The 25,776-nt window shown below is 34.0% G+C and overlaps 2 protein-coding genes across 2 annotated transcripts; both read right to left on the bottom strand.

Annotated features, from left to right (window-relative positions):
* Positions 1-14,391: 14,391 nt before the first annotated feature.
* On the bottom strand, positions 14,392-15,907 carry LOC107024830 (zinc finger BED domain-containing protein RICESLEEPER 2-like). Its single transcript, XM_015225779.1, has 2 exons — positions 14,512-15,907; positions 14,392-14,423 (listed from the first exon to the last, which is right to left on the bottom strand). The coding sequence occupies exons 1-2, from the start codon at positions 15,905-15,907 to the stop codon at positions 14,392-14,394; spliced, it is 1,428 nt and encodes a 475-aa protein (XP_015081265.1).
* A 204-nt stretch (positions 15,908-16,111) lies between these two features.
* Positions 16,112-16,627, bottom strand: LOC107024831 (zinc finger BED domain-containing protein DAYSLEEPER-like). Its single transcript, XM_015225780.1, has one exon. It carries the CDS (start codon positions 16,625-16,627, stop codon positions 16,112-16,114), a length of 516 nt encoding a protein of 171 aa, XP_015081266.1.
* Positions 16,628-25,776: the final 9,149 nt, after the last annotated feature.

Genomic DNA, 25,776 nt, shown 5'->3' on the forward strand with positions numbered 1-25,776 from the left:
TGTGATTTAAAAAGATCATTAGATATTTGTGTGAGTAGAAATCATTTCGGGAAAAAAAATACTCCCTCCCTTCAATTTTACTTGGCACACCTATTACAAAATAATAATTATAAGTATTTTATTAAACTATTCCTATTAAATAATGTCTTGACAATGATTTATAAAATAAATATTTAATGTTGGTGGTAAAATATTAAAAAAATTATTGTTTTTTTATATATATTAAAGAGGACAAATAAAAATGAAAATCTATTTTAAAAATAAATGACAACTAAAAGTGAATTGTAAAACTAATTAAACATTAAGTTATTTAATTATAGAAAGATGAATTCGTTTGGAATTGATTTTAGAAAAGGATGTACATATTAAGGGTAGTGTGCAAAAGTGATTGACTTTTCTATTATTTTGTTAATCTGTCTATCATTTTCATATAGGTATAAAAAATGGGAACACTCAAAGTTAAAAGTTAATTGGTTAATTATGATTTTATCTTTATAATAAATTAAAATATTATAAAATATTTAATTGTTTAAATATTAAATTATATTATTTTAATTATGTAAATGTGTAATGACTTTTGGACTTTATTGTACTAATTGCTAATTAAATATCTAATACTTTCTCCGTACATTTTTTCTTGTTACTGTTTGACTTGATACACCTATTAAGAAAATAATTATTAACATATTTTACCAAACTATACCTATTAAATGATGTTCAATATTAAGTCTTGGAGAATAATATGGAGAAAGAGTATTTAATATTGAGGGTAAAACATGAAAAAATATAATCATCTTTTTTTGATATGTCAAAAATGATAAATAAAAATAAAAATTTATTTTAAAAATAAGTCACAAATAAAAATGAAAGAATAAATATTTTAAAGGTGTGCGAATTTGCGAAATGGAGAGATACACATTTGCTAATGCCTTCCTTATTATCACTAAAAAATGGGTTTAGTTTCACTAATTTAAATTCGTTAGTCATACATGATAAGAACTTAAAGCTATTCAGATTCATGTTTACATGATCACTAAATTACTATTTTCTGCATGTACCCATTTTGCAAAGATAGCTTTAATTTAATTTAAATATATTTATTCTATCCTTCATTATCTGTTATTTTTCTTTTTATTTGCTTTAAACATCCACTTTCGCAATTCATATCCACCTATTCCATTGTTTCATCCGTAATATCACAACTTTTATATTTTCATATTTGTAACCTCTAAATATTTAATTTAAAACTTTAAAACAGTTTTTGACCTTCCTTCATTCTCATCAATATAAATTTATGTTTTTTTTTTTGATGAGATACTTACCCATGTTATTATAGACAGTGAAGTTTTATTGATAAATTCATATTAAATTTGGATTAAATCTTAAATTTATCATACGTTGATCAAGTTAAATTACTGGTTGATAAAGTTAGATTAATATCTGTGTCAAAATTGTATGACTTAAATCAAGTCTATATTACACTTGGGTCAGTCCATTAAGTTGACAAGATGAGCCCAACTCATGATTCTTCAGGCCCATGGATCAAAATTGCTCGGACCAAAATACCCTAACGCCCTTGTGGAAGCCTATATAAGGAGGTATTCATAAGACCAAAATACAGAAACAATACATACACACAGGAATACATAATTGCTCTTCAGTGGTGATCTGCAAGTCTTCCGCATATAAAGAAGTCTTCGCTCCAAGTGTTGAGCCTCAAGTATTCTGCCAAATCAAGAACATCTGTAAAGAGAAGAATCAGGGGATTACATATCTTTTTGAGATATTTTATAAAGATTGTAACATTCACACTAATTCAAATACAAATATTATTGTTTGTTTGCTATTTTTCCTTTCATGTCTATTGTATTTCAGGATTGAAACTTTAGACGCTTACAAATTGGCACGCCCAATGTGACAATCTTTACCTCTCATCTTTTTTCTTCGAAAATAAAAATTCAAGAACACTGAGATGGCTTCCAAGAAGATCAACTCAAAATCTACATCTGCATCCAAATCTAGATCTACATTTGTATCTGCATCAGCATCTAAATCTGTATTCGCATCTGCATTGAAATATGTATTTGCATTTGGATTCACATTTGCTTCTGCAAAAACTAATGGATCCAAATTCTGCATCGTTGTGAAAACATCATTGATGTTACTGCAGGAAATATTGGACCTATCACAAGGAACCAAGCCAGATTGCTTTGACAACAAGCCTCACGAGTGTCGTCTTAGTTTGCTATTGCCTTCGGTTTATCCCCAAAATGTGCGAAGTCTCCTGCAAAAGCTGTAAAACAAGACATCGCCGAAATGATCGAGAGGGTTCTTGCCCAATTAAGCCCACCTACATGCAAGAAGTCCTTCTCTTCGACCAACAATGATGTCATAAGCACGAGATCTACCCCACATAACATGTTTCGCGATATCAATGCTATTCTCCGTCACCTACTATGGTAGTGCATGCAATGGTGAATAACGCTTCATCCGTAGAAGAACAATTTGTGAGCTTGACAAGAGCTATTGAAGGCTTGACCAAGTATTTTTAAGATCAAGATGCTCGAATTGTTAAGCTAACTGATAGGGTGGAGGGCATGACGGATGAAGAATCAAGTCATTCACCTGAAAAACGTATGCAAGTACAAGAGACAGTCGATCACCCCTCAAAGCAAGTGGAATATGCTAAAGAGATTCAATTTTCGTCTAAATGAACGATCCCTATCAACCACATCAAAGAGTTCATCATGGGACCATCAAAGACAAGTACACGGTTGCCACAAAATCCTCCTTGACATACGCAAAGCCATACACTGCAAGGATATCTTGGAAATGCCTGTCGGTTAGCAACCTCCAAAGTTTCAGCAGTTCAATGGTATGGGAAGCCCAAAGCAACATGCTACAAACTTTATCGAAACCTACAATAATGCTGGGATATATGAAGATTACCTCATCAAACAATTTGTCTGCTCGCTTAAGGATAATGCTTTCGATTGGTACACGGACCTTGAGTTTGGCTCCATCGATAGTTGGGAACAAATAGAGCAAGAATTTCTCAAATGCTTCTATAGCACAAGACGTACTGTAAGCATGGTGGAAACACACGTTAGCGAAATGAAGAGACAGTCTTTGACTTCATCAACCGATGGAGGCATGCAAGTCTAAACTGTAAAGATAGACTTAGTGAAGCTTTGAGCATAGAGATGTGTATTCAAAGTATGCATTGGTGTATCCGCTATATTCTGCAAGGCATAAAGCCTAGAAATTTTGAAGAATTGACCACTCGTGCTCATGATACGGAGTTAAGCATGTCATCGGTTGGAACTGAAACACCATTTATCCACGAACTCCGTAGAGGCAAAGAAAGGCGAGAATTCAACAAAGTGGGAAAATATTTTCCAAAGGCTGAAATAAAAGAATCCATGAATGTCAATGATTCTCATGTCAAATTCATCACATAAGTGGGCAATACACAGAGAGCAAAAGAGACTTCTTTTGAAGGAAGGACAAATCAAAATCTCACCTTGAAGAAAAAGCAGCATAAGGACTATCCATTTCTTGACTCATGTGTTTTTGCAATCTTTCATGAACTCTTTGAGTTTAAACTTTTTGAGTTACCAGAGATGAAAGGATCAGATAAGGCTAGGAGGAGTGATGATCCAAAATACTGTAAGTATCATCGGTTGGTTGGCTACCCTATTGAGAAATACTTCGTCTTCAAGGACAAAATCATGGACCTAGCTCGCGAAGGGAAGATTGAACTCGAAGATGAGAAATTTAGTTCAAACCAAGTTAGTATCTCTTCTGACTCACCCAATCCGATCATGACTTGAAATTTTATTGAAGAAAATATGGAGAAAGACATTCCAAATATCAATTAGACAAAAATGATTAAGTTTGAAGACTTCGAGCCCATTGATGTAAATAATTTGTCATTCCTTCCTATGCTAAGTGATGTGGCTTCTGGTGAGGGATCAACAAGAGAAGATGAAGACCCATTAAATGATCTTAATGATTGGGATTGGACTCTTGTGACTCGCCGTGAACACCGAAAAATGAGTTCGCATAAGGAGTCAACAAAGCAACACATTAGGGAAAATATGGTAAGGAGACCCAAAACCAAAACTTTGATTCTGCATTCAAAGAAGAAGGAAATAAAGGCACACCACTACTAAAAGTTGCATCGACTAATTACATTTGGAGAATATTTGCCAAATTGGTTTTACACCAAGTTCACTGCGATGGCACAAAAGCTCTGTGTTGTAATATCGATGAAAAGGAAGCGAAAGATGCAACTCCATCATATCAATCACCAAAATTTGCTCCAAAGTCGTCTCTTGATGTTGAAAATCCATCTTGCCCATCACCAAAAGATGCTCTAGAGCTATCTCCCAGAGTAAAAAATGCATGTATGGCCAAAATCACATTCTCTGATGATGATTTTCTGTTTGGTGACACATTTCATAATCACCCTTTATTAATGGTTGGTTTTGCACGTGAAGAAAAGGTAAATAGAATCTTAGTCGATGGAGGATCTAAAATCAACATCCTTCTGATTTGCACAATGAAAGAACTTGGGATATTAACAACAACATCTTACTAATAGTCGCTTGATAATCCAATGATTCAATCAAGGATGACAATGGTCCATAGAGACTGTCAAAATAGTCCTCACCATCGGAGAGTTGTAATCAAGTGTGTGGTTACTTGTAATTGATGCAAATACTTCATATAACATTTTTCTTGGTAGGCAGTGGGTACATGAGAACAAAGTAATCCCATCTACCTACCACCAATGTTTGAAGTATTATGAGAATGGAGTTGCAAAAAGGATTATTGTAGATGATAATCCATTCACTGAAGTTGAAGCTCATTTTGCTGACGCAAAGTTTTACTTGAAGAAATATTCTATAAAATTTGATGACATTGCATCCGGAGATGTCAGACTCCTTAACAAAATGGCTAACGTAGTGGTTGATAAGGCAAAAGTCATAAACAAGAAAGATCCAAAGCTTGGAAATCCAAACAATATGTCTAACATGATTGGTTCTTATTCAAGTAAAAAGGTCACATCCATTCTTCATTATGTCCCAAAGGAAAAAAAGGACAAGGGACACTCTCTCAGGTTACAAGATAATACGCTGAAAGGTTTGAACCTTCCAGTATTATGAAGTCGTAATTACTTGGGAAGTCTGTGGCCCCTAAGTCATTACTTCATGAAAAATTTATGGCCCCTAAGTTACCTCAATATGAAGCACTACCAATGAGGCGTTTAGAAGAAGCTTTTTATCCTAATGCTTACAGACTACTAGAAAAAGCTGGATTCGATCCTAGCAAACCATCAAAATTGGGGAAACTTCCATCAGAACCTGTTATGAGGCAACCACATGAAGGATTAGGCTACAAACAGCAAGCAATAACTACATAACTGCGGAAGATGAGTCTGCTAACTCTAACAAAAGATCTTCTCTCTTCGAATGACTTGGAAGCTCAATGAAGAGGATCTCTGTATTTGAGAGGTTAGGTCCATTGAAGAAGAAAAAAAAGGTTTGGAGAAATACCAACAGTATGCAAGCATCTTCTTTACCCAAATCTCAAAGTGCTCCTAAAGACTTTCAAAACCTGATCTCTTCTAGAATGAGGCAACAGACGAATATTGTGGTCTCATGTGGAGAAGTAATAAAGGCAAAGTCAAATGTTATAGTCTACACCAAGCAACGTGATAAAGATGAAGAAAATGTTGGCTCTTCATATGATGTCATTGCACAAGATGAAAGGCATATTATTTCTCCAATTAAAACGGATGGAGAGTTGGAGAATGTTTCATGGCGTTACCATATATTTTTCAATAATGGAGAACCTCAAGAAGATAAAGATGCGCCACCCGAACTTGAAAAAGGAGTAAAGGGACAATTGATACATTGAAAGAAATCAACCTTGGAACTAATGAAGATCCAAAACCCATTTATGTGAATGCTTCATTGGCAAGTGATGAGGAAAGAGATTATGTTGACTTACTCAAAGAGTATAAAGATGTATTTTCCTGGAGTTACAAAGCAATGCCTGGATTACACCCGAAGGTAGCAGTCCATCATCTTATTGTGAAAAGTGGTACACGTCCCATCAAGCAAGCTCAACGACATTTTAGGACTGGATTGGTTCCTGTGGTAGAAACTGAAGTTAACAAGCTTATTGAGGTTTGCTTGATTCATGAAGTTAAGTACCCACATGGGTTTCAAGTATTATCACTGTGAATAAGAAGAATGGGAAAATTCGAGTTTGTATTGACTTAAGGGATCTCAATAATGCATATCCGAAATATGAAGTTCCACTTCCTATCCCTAAGCTTATGATTGATGGCATTACGGGTATGAGAAGATGTCTTTTATGGATACTTCATCCGGCTACAACCAGATCTGCATGTCACCAAAGGATGAAGAGTTGACCGCCTTGTGGACTCCAAAGGGCATTTATTGCTACAAAGTAATGCCTTTTGGTTTAAAGAATCCAAGAGCAACATACCAAAGATCTATACAAAACATCTTAGATATAATTCTTCACAAAAATGTTGAATATCACGTTGATGAGTTAGAAGTGAAATCAAGAAAAAATTGTGACCACTTGAAAGACTTGAGGATGGTGTAGAAAATTCCTTGGTTTCCTTGTACGACATCGAGGAATAAAAAATGATCAAGTAAAAATAAATGCAATTTGGAAGATGGTCGAGCCAAGAAACATCCATGAATTGAAGAGTCTGCAAGGGAAGCTAGCATATCTTAGGAGATTCATCTCGAATCTAGCAGGAAAGTGCAAACAATTCAGTTGTCTTATGAAAAAGGGCACTCTTTTCGAATGAGATCAAGCTTATAATAATGCCTTTGAGAGCATCAAGTCTTACTTGACCAAACCATCAGTTTTAGCAGCTTCTATTCCTGGAAAGTCATTGATACTTTACATATTGGCTCAAGATAGATCAGTAGAAGCACTCTTAGCCCAAGAGATTGGCGAAGGGAAAAAAATTCCCTTTACTACTTGAGTAGGATGATGACACCAAATGAGTTGAATTACTCGCCAATTGAAAAACTATGTTTGGCATTAGTCTTCTCAATTCAGAAGATGACACACTACTTTCAAGATCATGTCGTCCGTCTTACTTCTAAAGCCAACCCCATCAAATTTGTGATGTCGAAACTGTCCTCAATGATCGACTAGCAAGATGGTATCTCCACTTTCAACAGTTTGAAATTGTGTATGTTCCTCAAAAGGTTGTGAAAGGGAAATCATTGACAGACTTCTTAGCAGACCACCCTATACCTGATAATTGGGAACTCACTTATAAATTACCTGATGAAAATGCAATGGTTGTTGAAGTTCAACCGCCTTGGAGGATGTATTTTGATGGGGCCTCACATCATGAAGGAGCCAGTGCTGGAGTGATATTTGTTTTCTCAAGAGAAGATCTTGCCATATTCCTTCACCTTAGCACAATGTAGCTCCAATAATATTGCAGAATATCAAGCCTTAATACCTGGGCTTGAGATGGCGGTTGATATGAAGCAGTTGCAATTACATGTTTTTGGAGACTCTGAATTAGTGATCAACAAATTGTTGGGTAGCTATGAAGTCAAAAAGCCAAAATTGCGCCGCTATCATGACTATGCACAATAATTGGTTAGATGGTGTTTACATCCCCACTCTATTCAAATAGGGAGACGTCGAGGTGACTCAAAAATAATCAATTAACTTAATTTTTAAGAATTTAAGGAATAAACGAATTTTAAAGGAGTCGCCACCTAATTTTATGAAAAAAAACTAGGAAACGAATTAAAGTGATTTACAAAACTATTAGATTCTAGATAAGGGTTCAGGTTATTTCGAAGGTAAAATGTTAGACACCCTTCGAAATCCACAACTATGGGTCCCGACTGAATCCATTTTTTCAAATTTAGGAGGAGATAAAAATTATATATACAAATATAATAACACATGCGATATACACAAATAATAAAATAAAATAATAATGTAAGAATCGGCTTAAGGTTTGTCTAACGTGAACAATATACACAAAAATAAATAGAAAAATATAATTTGAATTCCATTGGAATAAGGAATAACTTCAATGGAAAGCCGCATCAGGGTACCTGTAAACACACTTAGTAGAAGTGCTAGTAGTAAATAAATATGAACAAAAATAAACGAAATAAATAACTAAAAATAAAACTTATCTTATTAACATGGAAGACCTTGAAAATCGATAGTAATTTCTATATCGGCCAATTTTCACAAAATAAATAATATGAACTCAAACTAAATATCCATCTTTTAGAATGGAGAGACCTCCAAAATCGACGGAGAGATTTTCTCTTTCGCCAATTTTAACACACAAAATACATGAATTTAAATTAAATTTCTTTCTTTTACAATGCGGAGACCTCCAAAACCGGCGGAGAGATTTTTTGATTAGCCAATTTTAACATACAAAATAGATGAATTTAAACTAAATTTTCATTTTTTCAATATGGAGGCCTTCAAAATCGACAGAGAGATTTTCTCATTGTCCAATAAAGCATAAGACTTTTTTCAATATAAAATCACAAAAAATTAACAAGAATAAAATAATATAGAACTACTAACCATCGGTAGCCGAAACGAGTCATCAAATAACTCTTTTAAGAAAGAATTCATCGCATAAATGACAACGAGAATATTGATAAAATAGATCAATCAATTAGTAATAAATGAAACAAAGATGAATTTACAGTAATTATAATATGGAAAAAATATATATCGCATCATCAAGAATAAAGGATTTAAAAAATATTAATAAAGTAAGATCATATATGGCCACAAAATTAGAATACTTTACAGGAAAAACTTTAATATTTGCAAAATACGTGTACAAGCAATAAAATTCAACATGAAAGATAAAATAACAACTTAAAGCAATCTGTAGCCAAAATAATCTCTAATGTCAAATAATATATATACATATATAGATAGATAGATAGAGAGAGAGAGAATAATCATTAATCAGTGAGACAAACTGGGAATCAAATAGGCAACAAACCAACATGAAGATTGTAAAATAACGGTCGAAACGAAGAACAATAATAAAGCAGTCCAATCAGATTTTGTCAAAAATAATAAGTAAGAAGAACGAAATTGTCAAATATTCGAGCAATACTAAGGAAAAGCACTCACCAAATAAGAAACACAAACACCAAAAGATATACAAATATAAACAAAATATAAAAGGCAGAAGGGTCACCTAAGGAAATATTTTCCGGCTGGATCTTGTTGGAATCAGAGCTCGGAGCTAGCGAGATGTTATTTGGTGCTCTGTTCTTCGGAGTTGGAGCTCATCGGTTGGGGGATTTCTTTGTAGTTGGTCGGAGCTGCTAGTGCAAGCTCGAGCTTGCTGGTTGGTTCATTGGACCTCTTTACTCATTGTGATTTGACCGAAAAAGGGACAAGGAGGTTGTTTTGGTTGCTTTTTTTTTTAGGTTCGGAGAAAAGGTGGGATTTTAGAGGTTGTTTTTGGGTTGATTCTGGTGGGATTTCTATTTGGTTTTCGCCAGAGAAGGAGATGGGTGTTGGTTGTGGATCTATTTTGCTTGAGATGGGTGGTTTGTTTTGAGATCTAGTTGCAATCTTCGATCTCGATGGCTCACTAGGGGATTTTGTTGGAGCAATGGTTAATCATTTGGTGGTTTTGGGTCGTTCTGGTGACTATTTCAACGGAAAAAGGGGAGGAACTGAGGAGGGTTGTGTTTTGGTGGTGGGAAGCTGATGGTTTTGGGGACTGTTTGAGTAGGGAAAAACGTAGAAAGGTGGTGGATGACTGGAAAAGGGAGGAGACGAAAGAAAAAAATGGGGGTCTTTGGGTGGTGGACTCACCAGATTTCGACGGAACTCTGGTGACCCGAAAAATAACACTACAAGAAAAATGTACTTTAACGAAGGGAAATCTGGTTGCGAAAACTCTAATTCTGGTCCTTAAAATTCATTAGTGACTAGAAACATCTGGTTGCCACCCGTCCTTATTGGTTTCTTTGCTAAAAGTCAATAGTGACGGGATTTTTGTACTGGTCCCTAAATCTATTTACCGACCGACGTTAATCTGGTCCATATAATTCTTATGAAGACCGTCTTTCTGGTCATGAATCAACGAATACTAGCATGCTTTTTTGGTCCCTATAGAAATTTAGGGGCCAGTTCTTCTGGTCCTAAAAATGTATTTCCTGATATTGTGTTGTGCAGACTATAAATTATGGTCCCTAACTAATTCATAATTTCCTTTGTCTAATATCTTAAATTTATGACAAAATTTACTTTATTGAGAATAGAATGAATAAGATAATATGAATATAACTTGTGTATTCTACAAACAAATATATTTACATCCGAGTTGCCGTACATTCATACCATAAAAGTCATAGCATCATTAGCACAATCCCACACCTAAAATTCATATATAATGTATTGTAATACATTCTCTAAAAGTCTGATCAAACATTATAATCAACTTTGTAGTCTATACAAGATCTTTAATACTTAAATCAACAAACATCAAAACTTGTTAAAAAAAAAACATACATTACCCATACAGAAATATGAAGATCGGCGAAAATTTGATTAAATATTTTTTCAAGTATACTTAAATGATAACTATAGATATACAAACGATACTAACCTTTCTACTTTGAGCATCTACAAAAAGATATTCTGGAATATAACCAAGGACTACAAGTAACTTACCATCGGGGCTAACAAAGGTGTTCTGCAATGAAACAAAAAAAATAGAAAGCCAATAAGCAAACAAAAAAACTATGGAATTTCAAAGTAAAAATTAAAGTCAGCTACTCACAAACTAAGGGAATGATAACGATTGGTCCAAGCAAAGCTTTCCGCATCAAAAATCCTGACTTCCTGATCAATAATAGTAGCGATTACCCTCATCGAGCTACTAAAAGGAACCATGTAAGCACTACTAAATATCCATATTGAATTCAAGAAAAGCTACAAAGAAAAATTTCTTGGACTTGCATTAGTAAATAACAAATATTCATAACATAAATTAGCGCATTCTCTTCAATACTTATTGTTTTACAGAATGCAACTCTAAGTTGGTTTAAGTATTGCAGTAGTTAAAATTAGATTACTACGAATTACTCAAGGAAAATTTCACATTTGCTCGAATAAATATAATCATCCTACCTGACAGACAAGCTCCTCTTGAAAACCACCAACACCAATCAAACTATCTCTAATAGCCATAGTGTTGATATGCACTAAGGAAAGTATTTAAGACACTGATCTCGCGTAGTTTTTGCACAAACCAAAGAGTTATAACCTTTGTGTCAAACGTTAGGATAGAGTGTCATCTTAGGATGGTTTTCAACATGCACATAAGAAAGACCACATATGCTATCCTTGATGGAATTTTTAGGGGCATTATCGGTGCGACAAAGACATCAAATCATGTCTTTTACAGCAGACTTGAGTGCAACTCCTAGGAGTATAATTTTTGAATTCATTTAAGTGGATAAAACAAGTAAATCGAAACATTAGTGTGATTTATCAGAAGAAAAGAATGAACATTCAATCTGAATACATATGAAACAAATAAGCTTATCCTACATATCACAAAAATTCTGATATGCTAGATTTATTACCATAAATTGATTGCTAAAGTTGAAACTGCAAGTTACTATTACCATTATAGATTGGATTAAGAAAAAAGTAAAAAAAAAAGTTATAAACAAAATCAAGTAAATAGAGGGAAAAGAACAAACTGTCATTGCACCGCACATATATAAAAATTTTAATGGCTTCTTAAATCTTTAAAGAAACAACAGAGCTATCTTTACTAGTAATTCACCCCTCATGCTAAATGACAATATGATCATGGTCATACAAACAACTATTATGTGTTGCATGATACATTAAGCCATTGTTTGTTTAGACCTTAGCTATTAGCATGCCCCTTAAGAAAGTAGCAACTGAAAAAAAAAATTCACATGCCTTTATCTAAATTTTGAAAATCTCGGGACCATTGATTCAAGTAATCCACAAATAGTTAAACAGTGGGCAGGTGTTACAGATTATATTCAGTACTCCAAGTCTACAGTTACCCTACTACAACAAAACCCATGCAGTGATTTTCTAAATTCAAAATTTAGCCGTCTTATGCCCTTGTTTAAGTAAGGAATCTTAAGTATCTAACAGAATCCTCAATCAGTAATCAATCGCAATGTGTGAGAAAATCTATATATCAAATGAATGGACGAACCACAAATTAAAACACGCAAAATTAAACAAAAATGAATTCTCTGCTCACATTATTTGCCTATGTTGGTGATTCATATTCAATAAAAAAACAAAGTTTGAATCACCCACTAACCCAAAAATGATAAAACTCACACCACATAAATTAATTTCCTAATTGAAAGGCTAAAAAAACATACAAGATTATTGCTAAATTAATTAGTCAAAATAGGCAAAATTGAATGATTCGGAAAAATAAAGAAAAACCCCAAATGGTTACCAACAAAGTTCAACCTTCACAATGGAATCATGAACATATGAGAATGTTGGATTGACTTGACTGCCACATTTCCGCTTAAAGAAGACCAGCATGTCGTCGGCTGGACCAAAGGGGTAGCAGTCGTCGCTTGTCGATATAATGAGCACTACTGAAATAGGAGACCGGTGAACTCACCTATGATGAAATTTGAGTCGGCAGACATTGAGAGTGAAATTTGGAAGAGTTGATTTTTTGGTATTTTAGAGGGAAGGGTTTTAGTTCTTGTGGGTAGAGGTACTATTTATTTATTTTTGTGGTTTTCATTGGCTTTTATTCCCGCTGAACTACATTGTTTGGGACGAGATTATTATGTGTTTAGCAATCAGATATAAGCCCTTCGCTAACACAATAAATAAATGCTGAATTAGGGACCAAAAGAATATTTCGTCTTTATATATATACAATTTGGGGACCAAACTATTACCTCATCACTATATGTTGGTCTTTAATAAATTGTTTTCTTGTAGTGTAATGAACGATAAAAAATCTCTTAAACCCTTAAACTCTGAAAATACCCCCTAAATTTATCCACCACTCCTTAACCTAGTGAACCAATTATTATATATATATAGAAAATTGTTAAAAATGGTCTTAAGTTATTGTGGCCCAAAATAAATTGTTGGTTAGTAAAATATTCGTGTTTGGAAATTGTATTCGTCTTTGAATGAATTTTAAACTGTGCAAAATATCAAAATGAATTATTAACCGATGTAAGAAATAAAATAATAATAACAAAAATATAATGAACATAACTAATGACATGTAAAAATGAAATTTTAAAATAACTAATAAAAAATTCTATATTTTGATAAATAAGGATAGTTATCGATAAAATTATTAAAGATTATTAAGAATTATTTTAAACTATTAAATAAATAAAGTCACGAAGATTGAAAATATTAGGCCAAAATTGGGTGTCAACTAGGGGTGTGCATCGGTCGGTTCGGTTCGATTTTACATATAATCGGTTCGATTTATCGGTTTTCGGTTTTAAAATATGCTAACCCAATAACAAACCAATAAGAAATTTTTTATCGGTTTTCGGTTTATCGGTTTTTGATGTTATCGGTTCGGTTTTGGTTAACCCAATAAGAAAATGTCGATCAAATAATATATAATAGTACGTATGTTATAATTACATGTTACCAACTTACGGCCAAAACATAATAGGAAACTTTGAATGTTGATCAAATTACTAACATTCACAAACTTGCAAAAGTTATAGCCTACAATTACGAACTAGAATTAAAACTAAAATAAAATATTTCAATGAGACAATCTTGAACAGTTGCTTGATGCCTTGATCCACCAAATAATCAACAAAGTTCTCACCAATTTCCTAACCAGAAAATCACATAGCCAGAAAAAGAAAAAGACAGTTGATAGATTAGAGTACATCTTTACATTTAATGACAAAATTGAACACACTTTGATGATGAACATATTTAATGAAATAGGCTCCATGAATGCATAACATCCACATTCAAATAACACGATAAGCTGCATACTATTAGGCACAATTACTATTTTAACAATTCTATTTTAATTAGCAACTAATCCATTTATAGTAGCATCACGTCCCTTAATTGACTCCAAACACTTCTAATTAGTAAATATGTATCATGTGTAGAGTAAGTTAAGCTTAACAATATGTAATATCTAACCTCATTTCCTAATTTATTATCTTGACAGAAGTATTATGCTTTGAAAATCAAGTAAATACATGACTTAGAGCAACTTGTAGCTAGAGTGGCTTACCAAATATCAAGATCCAAGTGCAAAAAAGGAAGAGTTTTAACTCCACATTAATCATCCAGAATGCTAGTATTAGCCAAATCTATAAAGAATTTACGTTAATCAACTAAAAATATGCTTATGACGAATCACAATAACAATTAAAACTATTGTAATTAAAATATCATTACCTTGTTCAAGCTGTTCGAGGACATCTATATCTTCCTCAACACTTATAGGTTTTGATTCACTTCTTATCCAATCTTGAAGGCACACTAGTGTTTGCACTAATTTAGGAGTTAATGAACTCCTAAATGAATCCAAGATACGTCCACCAGTACTAAACGCACACTCGGATGCCACACTTGAAATGGGAATAGCTAGCACATCTCGAGCCATCTCAGCAAGAACGGGAAATCTGGGTGAGTTTATTTTCCACCAAGACAAGATGTTGAAGTTCTTGCTTTCAACTTCATTTTCTTCAGCAAGATATTTTTGCAATTCTGTTTTGACAGTTGTTGTATTTTCAGCTTTATGTTTCATTAGATCACCCATGAATGTCCCTAAAGATCCTATCGATTGGACAACACTGCCTGAACTTGAAAGTAGTGAACTGGAATTTTCAGATGAAGAACTAGATAAAGACGAAGAGTGTTGACTACCTTTATCTTTAGAAAGGGACTTTACATATTCACCAAACAACAACTCCATGTAGTCTCTAACTCCTTTCTCTAAAATTGGAGCTTCTTTCCCAAACATCATTTGAAGTGCAAAGTCAACTGAAATAAACTTGTGACGAGGATCCAAAACGCAAGAAATAAAAATCATTTTGTTCATCTTCTTTGGAGTACCCCAATACTTATCAAATTTTTCTCTCATATTTGAAGCAATTTTACCCAAAAGATCATCACTATCATCTTCGCTTGATATCAATTGTTTCAAATAACAAGAAACCTCACAAATTTTAAGAAAATGTGAGTTTGTTGTGACGTAGTGTGATCCAGATACTTCTCTGGTAAGATCATGAAAAATTTGAAGAAAATTAGCAATTTTTCTTACATTGTCCCAGTCATCACTCAAAAGGGCACCAACAGCGCTTCCATTTTCATCCTTTCCATCTTCATCCTCAACAAACTGAAGGTAATGTAACAAGCCAATATCATGAGCAGAATAGCTGGAAATTGCATTTTCAAACTCAATAGCTCTATTTAACATCAAGTATGTGGAGTTCCATCTTGTAGAAACATCCAAACTTAAAGATTTCTTACAATTAATATCAACATCTTCACAACATTCTTGGAACCTTTTACACCTTGCAGGAGACAACCTTATGTATTTAACTGCTTTTCTAACCCGTTCAATAGAAACAACAGACACCTTCAAACCATCTTGAACAATAAGATTTAGAATATGCGTCATACACCTCACATGAAGGTGTTCTCCATTCATGAAATTGATCCCCCGTTTAGTGAACATCTTAGACAACTCTTTCACAGTCACGTCATTCGAACTAGCGTTATCGACTGTGATGGTAAATATTTTATCTAAGCCCCAATCACGCAAGCACTTAATAATCTCATTAGCCATATCTTCACCTTTATGGCTGGAAATTGGACAGAAGTTGATTATCCTCTTATGCATAATCCATTCATTATCGATCCAATGTGCAGTGATACACATATAATTAATCCGTTGCAAAGAGGTCCAAGTATCAGTTGTTAGACATACTCTTTGACGTGCTTCTCCAAAAAATCTCTTCAACTTTTGCTTTTCTTCATCATAAAGCTTAAATCAATCACGTGTCACAGTGGTACGAGAAGGAATCTTGAAATGATGTTGCGCTACTTTCATAAAGTTTCTAAAACCTTCCTTCTCGACAAACTTGAATGGTAGTTCATCCACAATTACCATGCGGCATAAAGCTCTCCTACATTGTTCTTGCTCAAATTTCCAGGAAACAACAACCACATCACATGTATTCCCTCCTTGAACAGATTGAAAGCCTATTTGAGTTTGACTTTTGTCAACAACTTTGGGCATCTTTTTACATGTTAACATATGAGTAAGCATTGCCTTTGTACCATTTTTAACTGAATCAGCAAAATAATCTTGGCCACAATGCTTACACTTTGCTTTCTTATTTCCTTCTTCATCAGCAAATGTTCCAAAATTATCCCATGCTCGAGACCTTTTCTTTCTTTCTTTTGCAACCTTTGGCTGAACAGATTGTGTTTGACACATAACATTTGAGTTAATACTTTCATCACCCAGGATCACTACCTCATCAGTTGAAATATTTTCAGCCATATGTCATATGTGTGTCTCTGTAAAATATGATTTCAAGAATAGTCACTAATCATGCAGCAATAATGAAATAATTTCAAGGTAAACTAAAGAGAAACTAAAGAGATTTTAAAGGAAGTATTCAACATTGCTGAAAAGGAAAAGACTGCTTGGTACTAACACAATAATATAGTTCAAAAAGACAGGTTTCTTTACATATTTTAATCAAAGAATTGAACAAAAATAAAATGATGCATACTACAACAATCAATCCTAGAAATCGAACCAAATGAACAAGACTACTGACGTTGTGTTTGGCAGCAAACAAGAGCTTAAGACGTCAAAGATTCTAACTTCAAAAATTACTCGATCTTGAATTCAAAATCGAAAATAGAAAGAAAAGAAGAGAGACAATTTAATTCTAAAGCTCTGAAGTGTATTGGAGGTCTTCCAATCGTTTTTCTCGATCATTCTCCGTTGCTCGTTGGTTTCGAATGGAAAGAGGTCTGCTTTTTATTGGCAAAAATTTGAATCCAAAATTTGGATTTGCAATCAACATATTCACTGCCAAAAAGAAAATTTATGTTCTTTCCATTCTTTGTAACCATTGTTATCATCATTGTGCTAAGTTTTGTTATTCCAAAATTAAAAAAGAATGAAAAAAACATGCTGCCACCAGGTCCTTTAAGGTTACCATCCATCGTAAATTTGCATCAGTATGATAGTTTAACCCCTCATATTTATTTTTGGAAACTTTCCAAGAAATATGGAAAAATATTCTTATTGAAACTCGGTTCTATTCCAATAATTGTAGTTTCTTCAGCTAAATTAGCAAAATCTTCACGTTTGATATTGAGGGAGCATCGTTTGATTCTGATTGTATATATTATTTTAGAGTGAGATCATATTTTTGAGAAATTGAGTATGGAGAAATAAGAAAAGAATAAAGATTACAGAAGAAGAAATTGAGTATTAGAGAAGAAGAGAAATCAGAAAAGGTTAAAAAATCCTCACCGTCGTCCGTCGCTGTTGCTGTTGCAAAACCTCTTGAAGACTTGCCACCGTTTCTAAGTTCTAACCCTACAAATTAAAGATTAAAGGCGCCAAAAGTATAAGTAATTAAGTACTAAATATTGAGATACTGAAAAGCTAATATTGAATCTATTTATGTATTAAATTATGTATATATAATATTGAGGAAGGGTAAAATAGTAAATAACTATCGTCTTATTGGGTTATCGGTTTACCCAATAACCCAATAGGAAAAACCGAAACCGAACCAATAACCCAATAATTATTTTTTCTAAACCCATTAAAAACCCAATAACCCAAAAACCCAATAACAATAACCCAATAACATTTTATCGGTTCGGTTTATTGGTCGGTTCGGTTTTTGCACACCCCTAGTGTCAACAGATGGCTTGGAGATGTAACTCTTCAATATGTTCCAAGAAAGAAGAATAAGAAAGTTGATGCCTTAGTTGCTTTGGCTTCAACATTGACTCTCCTTGACCAAGCCCAAATCACTATCTTCCAAAATGGATAGTACCACCAGATGCTGATGAAGAAAGCAAGCTTGAACATCTTGTAGTTGTCTCACAAGTTGAGATAGTCGCCTGGAGACATGCCTTGATTGATTACTTGTGATAAATATAGTTCTAGAAGATCCAAAGAGAAAGGCTGAAATCCGTCGGTGTGCTCCTCATTTTCTTTACTATAAAGATACTCTATATCAAAGATCATTTGAGGGGGTTCTCTTGCGTTGTTTGGGAGATGAAGAATCAAATCAAACTATACAAAAAGTACATTCTAGAGTTTGTGGATCGCATCAATCTGGGCCGAAGTTGCATTTCCATATAAAAATGAATGGGGTATTATTGGCCAACAATGGTAAAAGATTTCTTGGATTATGCTCGAAAATGTCAAGCATGCCAATTTCATGCAAACTTTGTGCACCAACCTCCTAATGTACTACATTCGACTGTTGCATCTTGGTCATTTGATGCTTGCAGACTAGATGTAGTTGGACCACTACCGAAATCTTTTGTTGGCCACTTGTACATCCTTGCTACGACAGATTACTTCTCAGAATGGGCTGAGGCTGTAGCCCTTAAAGAAGTAAAAAAGGAAAACGGTGCAAACTTTATTAAGGTGAATATCATCTATCGTTTTGGCATTCCTAGTTATATACTAACAGATAATGGAAATCCATTAACCAATAAACTGATGGATAAGATATGCGACCTTTTTGGCTTCAAACAACGTAATTCTTCAATGTATTATGCTGCTGCAAATGGACTAGCTAAAGCATTTAACAATACCCTGTGCAACTTGTTAAAGAAGGTCGTCCCCAAATCTAAAAGAGATTGACATAATATAATGGAAGAAGCTCTTTGGGCATACTAGACGACTCATCGCACGCCGACTCAAGCAACTCTTTATACTTATGTTTTTGGAACTGAAGCAGTCCTTCCACTTGAACGACAAATACCATCATTGAGGTTTGCCATCCAAGAGTGACAAACTGAAGAAGAAAATGCTTATCTGTGCTCTGAAAAGTTAGAAGCTCTTGATGAGAATAGGTTGGAAGCTGAACAAAGTCCGGAATGCTATCAAGCTCATTTTTCTCATTCTTTCAATAAAGAGGTTCGCCTAAGGTCCTTCCAAATTGGTGATCAAGTCCTTGCAGTCAGAAGACCAATTATCATATCTCATAAATCAAAAAGCAAGTTCACCTTAAAATGGGATGGACCATACATCATCCAAGAAGTCTATTCAAGTGGAGCTTACAAACTTGTGGATGCAGACGGCTTGCGGATCGGTCCCATCAATGGAAAATTCTTGAAGAAGTACTATCCTTAAAGCGTCGTCATATTCCTGGCTCGCAAGAGTATAAACTGTGTGCGACTTCCAAAATAGAGCGTCCGCTAGGTTGAAAATCTCAAAAGAGGCGGCCTAGGCAAAAGTTAGGACACAAAAATAATAACAATAATAATGAAAAGCTCGCTTTCTTGAACTACGATATGACTTGATCCTCTTCACCAAGGTACGTAGGCACTTGAAGTAATCACTCTACGTTCAGTCAAATGAGTAAAAAAATCGATGGCATTGCGTGATCATTACACTAGATCTTTAAATCATGTGGCTAGCACATGAGTTCAAACGCGTCAGAAATGAGAAAATGAGAAGATTCTTGAATCCCTCTCCGCGACAAAAAAAAGAAGCTCGTAAATAAAAACTCCTACGTCAGGTTATTTATTTTCTCCCAAAGTTGCTCAAACCTGAAGAGTTTAGCAAAGCAAAATTTGAAAAGATATCAATGCTAATATGGAAATCTTTTGGTTGTGATAATCACATCATATCGAGACTCCTACACCGAGTTATTGATTTTCTCCCAAAATTGCTCAAAGCTTAAGAGTTTAGCGAAGCGGAACATGAGATGACTTTGAAAAGATATCTGCGCTAATCTGGAAATTTTATGGCTGTGATTTTCACACGTGTTGTACATATATGAGTTATTCTTCCAACGAAATGAGAATCGCATCATTTCGAGGCTCATACGCCGAGTTATTCATTTTCTCCCGAAGTTGCTCAAAGCTGAAGAGTTGAGTGAGACATCAATTTGATTCCTTTAAATTATGGAAAATTATAATGATGAAAAGTTTAGTTCATACAAATTATTGAAATTATGCTATGTTTTCATAAGAATTAAATTATGAAAATTTTCAATGGGAATCAAATTATGGAAATTTTATAGAAACCAAACTATGACAAGTTTTCATAAGAATCAAATTATGAAAATTTTCCAAAGAAGTCGGGTTATGAAAATCTCATGCAAACCAAATTATGGTAAGGTTTTCTAGGAAACTACATGAAAAATATGTCAGAATGAGAATAGACTCGTGTCATGAGAATTTGAATTCCATGCGTTCTATTTAAGTGATTGAGCAACATTAAAAAAAACCACCGGCAGGGCATTCAACCCCAAAGAAAGCCTAAAATTTGCGTCGAAATAACAATGTCTCTATCACCAAGTCTAGCTTGTAAACACAATCCTTGCTCATTGAATTTACGGGCCTTTCATAGTTGATGACCCAAATGAAATTAATACACTATGAAGAAATGTCATGCGATAAGTCTTCATGAGCTTGAAACACTTTAAGTAGAAATGAGTTGATAAACAACCGAAAGTCAAATGACCTCTTACAAATTAGTGAATATTGTTATGAAGACTCTGGTAAATGTTGACCTCAACATATCGGCATAGTCATTTCTCATGAAACTTTAAATGTTTCGTGAAAGATCAACTATGAAGAAAAAAAATATTTGCTTCACAAATACTTCAAGGCTTGTCTTTACAAGTTCGACAAATCGAGCACCCCAACAAGCCTCGAAGCAAGGGGCATTTGTAGATAGTGAAGTTTTATTGATAAATCTATATTAAATTTGGATTAAATCTTAAATTCACCATACGTTGACCAAGTCAAATTACTGGTTGATAAAGTCGGACTAATATCTAAGTCAATATTGTATGACTTAAATAAAGTCCAAATTACACTTAGGCCAGTCCATTAAGTTGATAAGATGAGCCCAACTCATGATTCTTCAGGCCCAGGGATCAAAATTGCTTGGACCAATATACCCTGAAACCCTTGCTCAAGACTAAGGTCTTCGTAAAACCAAAATACAGAAAAAAATACATACACACATATACATACAATCAGGAATACATAATTGCTCTTCATTGGTGATCTACAAGTCTTCCGCATACAAAGAAGTCTTCGCTCCAAGTGTTGAGCCGCAAATATTCCGCCAAATCAAGAACATCTGTGATGAGAAGAATTGGGGAATTACATATCTTTTTGAGATATTTAATAAAGATTGTAACATTCACATTAATTCAAATACAAATATTATTATTTGCTTGCTATTTTTCCTTTCCTATTTATTGTATTTCAGGATTGAAACATTAGACGCTTATGGTTATCATTTACATTTTATAGTTAAAGTAGTGAATTGTTTATACAAATATTTGTTCTATTTGATTTATGTTTTTGTTTGACTCGATGAAGAAACTCTTAAATTTTGATTAGTTACGGGTAAGGCTGGAAGTAGGTTCACGATCGAGATGACGGGTCAGGACATTGCTTTGTTGGGTTTGGCCGGGAGAATATGGCACTCCTATTCGGTCCCTCTTAATTTACATGACGGGATTGGGGACGAAAACTGTTGATGCATTTAAGTTTTTAAATTATGATTTCTGATAATCTTTTTAGCTAAGAAAGAAAAAAAAAATTAAAATTTTGAAAGTTACAATTTTCGAATCTCAAAATTAGAAATTTGAAAGTTGAAAGTTCATATTTAAAATTTCTATTTTTTTAATTTTAAAGTAAGTTTGATAACTAAAATATTAAATTGTTGAAGTTTTGTCATTCTTAAGTTTGTTTAATTACTTAAAATTAAATTATATTAATGTATAAAAACTATTTGTATTAAATTTATGACAATAGTTGTATAAGAAAAACAAAACCTTTAAAATTTTCAATAAACATAACTGTATGAATTTGTGTTGCAATTTACATATTTAATAAAATTAACTAATCTACGCAATCACCTTCTAGGAAGGGTCCTATTTGAACTAGTTATCATCTATAAAACTAATATTTGTATCGTCCAATAAAAAAAGTTCCAAGCTATCATATCATTTGAGCAAAAACATCATTCGCAACTAGCAAAGATGCTTGATATGTTGGAAAAACGCGGAGAAATCCAAAAATATATATGGTCTAATAATGAAAAATAATGACACCAAGAGTTTACGTGGAAACCCTTCTAAATAAGGGGAAATCACACGCCAAGAGGAGCAACTGATTTCCCTATAGCAAGGAATTTTTACACTATTTAGTCACGAATATAATATTCAAAATGACTACCACACACTCAAGCGGAATAACACTCTTTTGATTTTTCACCTTACTAAAAATATCGCTCACACTCTATTTTACTTCACAGAATATTTTCTTGTATGGTCTATGGAAACCTCACAACTCTCTGTATTTTTATTTCTCTTTGAATTAGTGTATTTTGAAATGAGCAAGGGCTCTCTATTTATAGGAGAAATCTACTCCTAATGATGTCACCAATGACATCATTAAAGTACTAAAGTTTCAAATTTTGCAACTATGTAGTTATCTTGGTAAGATTTAGTTGGTATGTAGTTGTACCAAAGTGAGACTTAAATAAAATGGGCTGGAACCCCAAAAATCGCCCCCTCCAGTCCCACTTACTGAAAGAAGGTGTATTCATCTTCTTTAAAGAGAGCCCATATCAACAAGTTCTTTGCATAACTCAAACTTGTCTTTCAGTATCGTCTTCAACATGATTTTCACTTGTGTAGATCTTTTTTACGTGGAATGATTCACTCTCCACTTGTTCACGAGTACAATGATATTTGATGTCGATGTGTTTTGTCCTTGTATGGTATATGCAGTTCTTGCTCAAGTCTATTGCACTCTGACTGTCACAATAGACAACATACCCCATCTGTTACAATTCAAGTTCCCGAGGAAATCACTTTAGCCATATATTCTCTTAGCTCACTTCAGTAGTTTCAATATAGTCAACTTCAATTGTAGATAGTGCAACACACTTCTGTAACTTTGACTGTCATGATATACCTCCCCTTTAAAAAGTAAATATATATTCAATAGTTCGATTTTGTATTGTCAAGGTCACCTGCCATATCAACATCTATATAGCCCTTCAAGATTGGATCTGATACTCCAAAACACAAGTATCCATCTAAGCTTCCTCTAAGATACCTGAGTATGCACTTCACAACTTCCCAATGTTTTTTCCCGGATTGTTGAGAAATCAGCCGACAACACCAACTGCATGAGCAATACCAGGTGTAGTGTATACCATTGCATACATTAGACTTCCGAAGACAGAGGAATATGAAACTTTAACTTTGATCATGCTCTCTTTTTCCTCAATAGTTGTTAGGACACATCTTCTTGCTCAACTTCATATGACCAGCAAGAGGTGTAGCTAAGCATTCTTTATATTGAAATGCTCTAGTACACGTTCAATGTACTTCTTCTATGACTAATAAATCTTTCTTTTTTAGACGAGTTATTCTCATGACCAAAATTTCTTGGCATGACCTAAGTCTTTCATTCCAAAAGCCTTACACAACTCTTGCTTCAACTCGTCAATCCTGGAAGTATATCTTCCCATAATTAACATATTATCCATATACAACAAGAGGATGATAATATCATCGTCACAAAAATTTTGTACAAATATAAAATTATCTAAAAAAGTCTTCTTATAGCCTTGCTCCCCTATAACATATTCAAACTTCTTATCTCACTGTCTAGAAGCTTGATTTTGGCCATAGAGACTCTTTCTGAGTTTGTACACAATTTTTTTTACCATTTACTTTGAAGCCCTTAGGTTGTTCCATATAAATCTCTTCTTCTTGGTCATTGTGAAGGAAAATAATCTTCACATCCATATGCTCAATCTCTAAATTAAGACTAGCAGCCAAACCTAGAACCATACGAATCGAGGACATTTTCACTATAGGAAAAAATATTCATCAAAGTCAATTGACCAAGTTGACTCAAAAAACAACGAAGTTTGAATGGTATGAAGCTTGTTAGAAAAGCTTTCAGGAATAGAAAAAAAAGTTGACTACTACCCCAGTTTTGACCTTACTAGAAGGTACTCAAGATTTTGTGGTGTATTATGATGCAAATAGAGTTGGTTTGGGTTGTGTGTTGATGCAGAATGGCAAGGTTATATGTTATACCTCCAGACAACTGAAAGATCATGAGAAGAATTACCCAACCCATGACTTAGAGTTTGTTGTTGATGTATTTGCTTTGAAGATATGCCATCATTATTTGTATGGTATTCATGTGGATGTATTTTCCGATCACAAGAGTCTTCAATATATGTTTACTCAGAAAGAGCTTAATCTCAGAAAAAGGAGGTGATTAGAATTACACAAGGATTATGACATGAGTATTCTTTACCATCCAGGTAAGCTAATGTTATTGCTGATGACTTGAGCAGGTTGTTTATGGGTAGTACCACCCATTATGGAAAGAGAAGAAAGAACTAGCAAGAGATGTTCATAGACTTCCATGAGGGGTCCGACTAAGGGATTCCGAAGAAGGATGAGTAGTGGTTATGAATGAGTTTGAATCATCATTAGTGTCAGAAGTAAAAGAGAAGCAAGACCAAGACCCAATTTTGCTTGAATTGAAGGCAAATGTTCATAAGCAAAAAGTATTGGCTTTCGAATAAGGGGGAGATGATGTTTTGAGATATCAAGGTACATTGTGTGTACCAATGGTGGATGGAATCTAAGAGAGGATCATGGAGAAAGCTCATGGCTCCAGATATTCCATTCATCCGGGTTCCACAAAGATGAATCGGTATTTGAGAGAAGTCTATTGGTGGAGTAGTATGAATAAGGGTACTTCTGAATTTATTTCTAAGTGTCCAAATTGCCAATAAATTAAAGTAGGGAACCAAAGGCCCGATGGTATGAATCAGAATATAGAACTTCCGGAATGGAAGTGGGAGATGATTAGTGATACGCTCAAACTTACTTCTCAAATAAGAAGTAAAGCGGTCGTGTCAAGTAAATAACCCAACTAGTGAGGTTGTGATCGTTCCCGCGAGGAAAATAGTTTAGACTTAACTTCAATCTATTACTACTATTGTTCAGTCAATTACTTCCTTGGAAAGCAAAAATAATAAAAAGGGGTTTTCTATTTCTAAATAAATGAAAGTAACTAGCGAAATTGAAAGAGACAACTAACAACTTCAAATGTTGGAATTTAATCAATTAATGAAAGTAACTAAGGTTTACGTGTTCCCCACAGGTTCATAACTTGATAATTCTAACTATAAAAATTCTTTCCTAGTATCTTGCATGCAAAGTGATAAGTTATGTATTTCTAAATCCTTGGTCCGGCATCTAGAAAATTTCACTCCGCACCTTGGTCCGGCTACGTGTGTTGCTAAACCCTTATCTTTACCTCATATTAAGCATCGTATTCAATATTTGACTAAGTTATTACCTCGTTCCAATTAATACTAGCCTATTAGATAGTATACACTAAATCTATGTTGATAATTCTTTTCCTATTATCTAC

This window comes from Solanum pennellii, chromosome 7 (genome assembly GCF_001406875.1).
Source record: "Solanum pennellii chromosome 7, SPENNV200".
NCBI lineage: Eukaryota > Viridiplantae > Streptophyta > Magnoliopsida > Solanales > Solanaceae > Solanum > Solanum pennellii.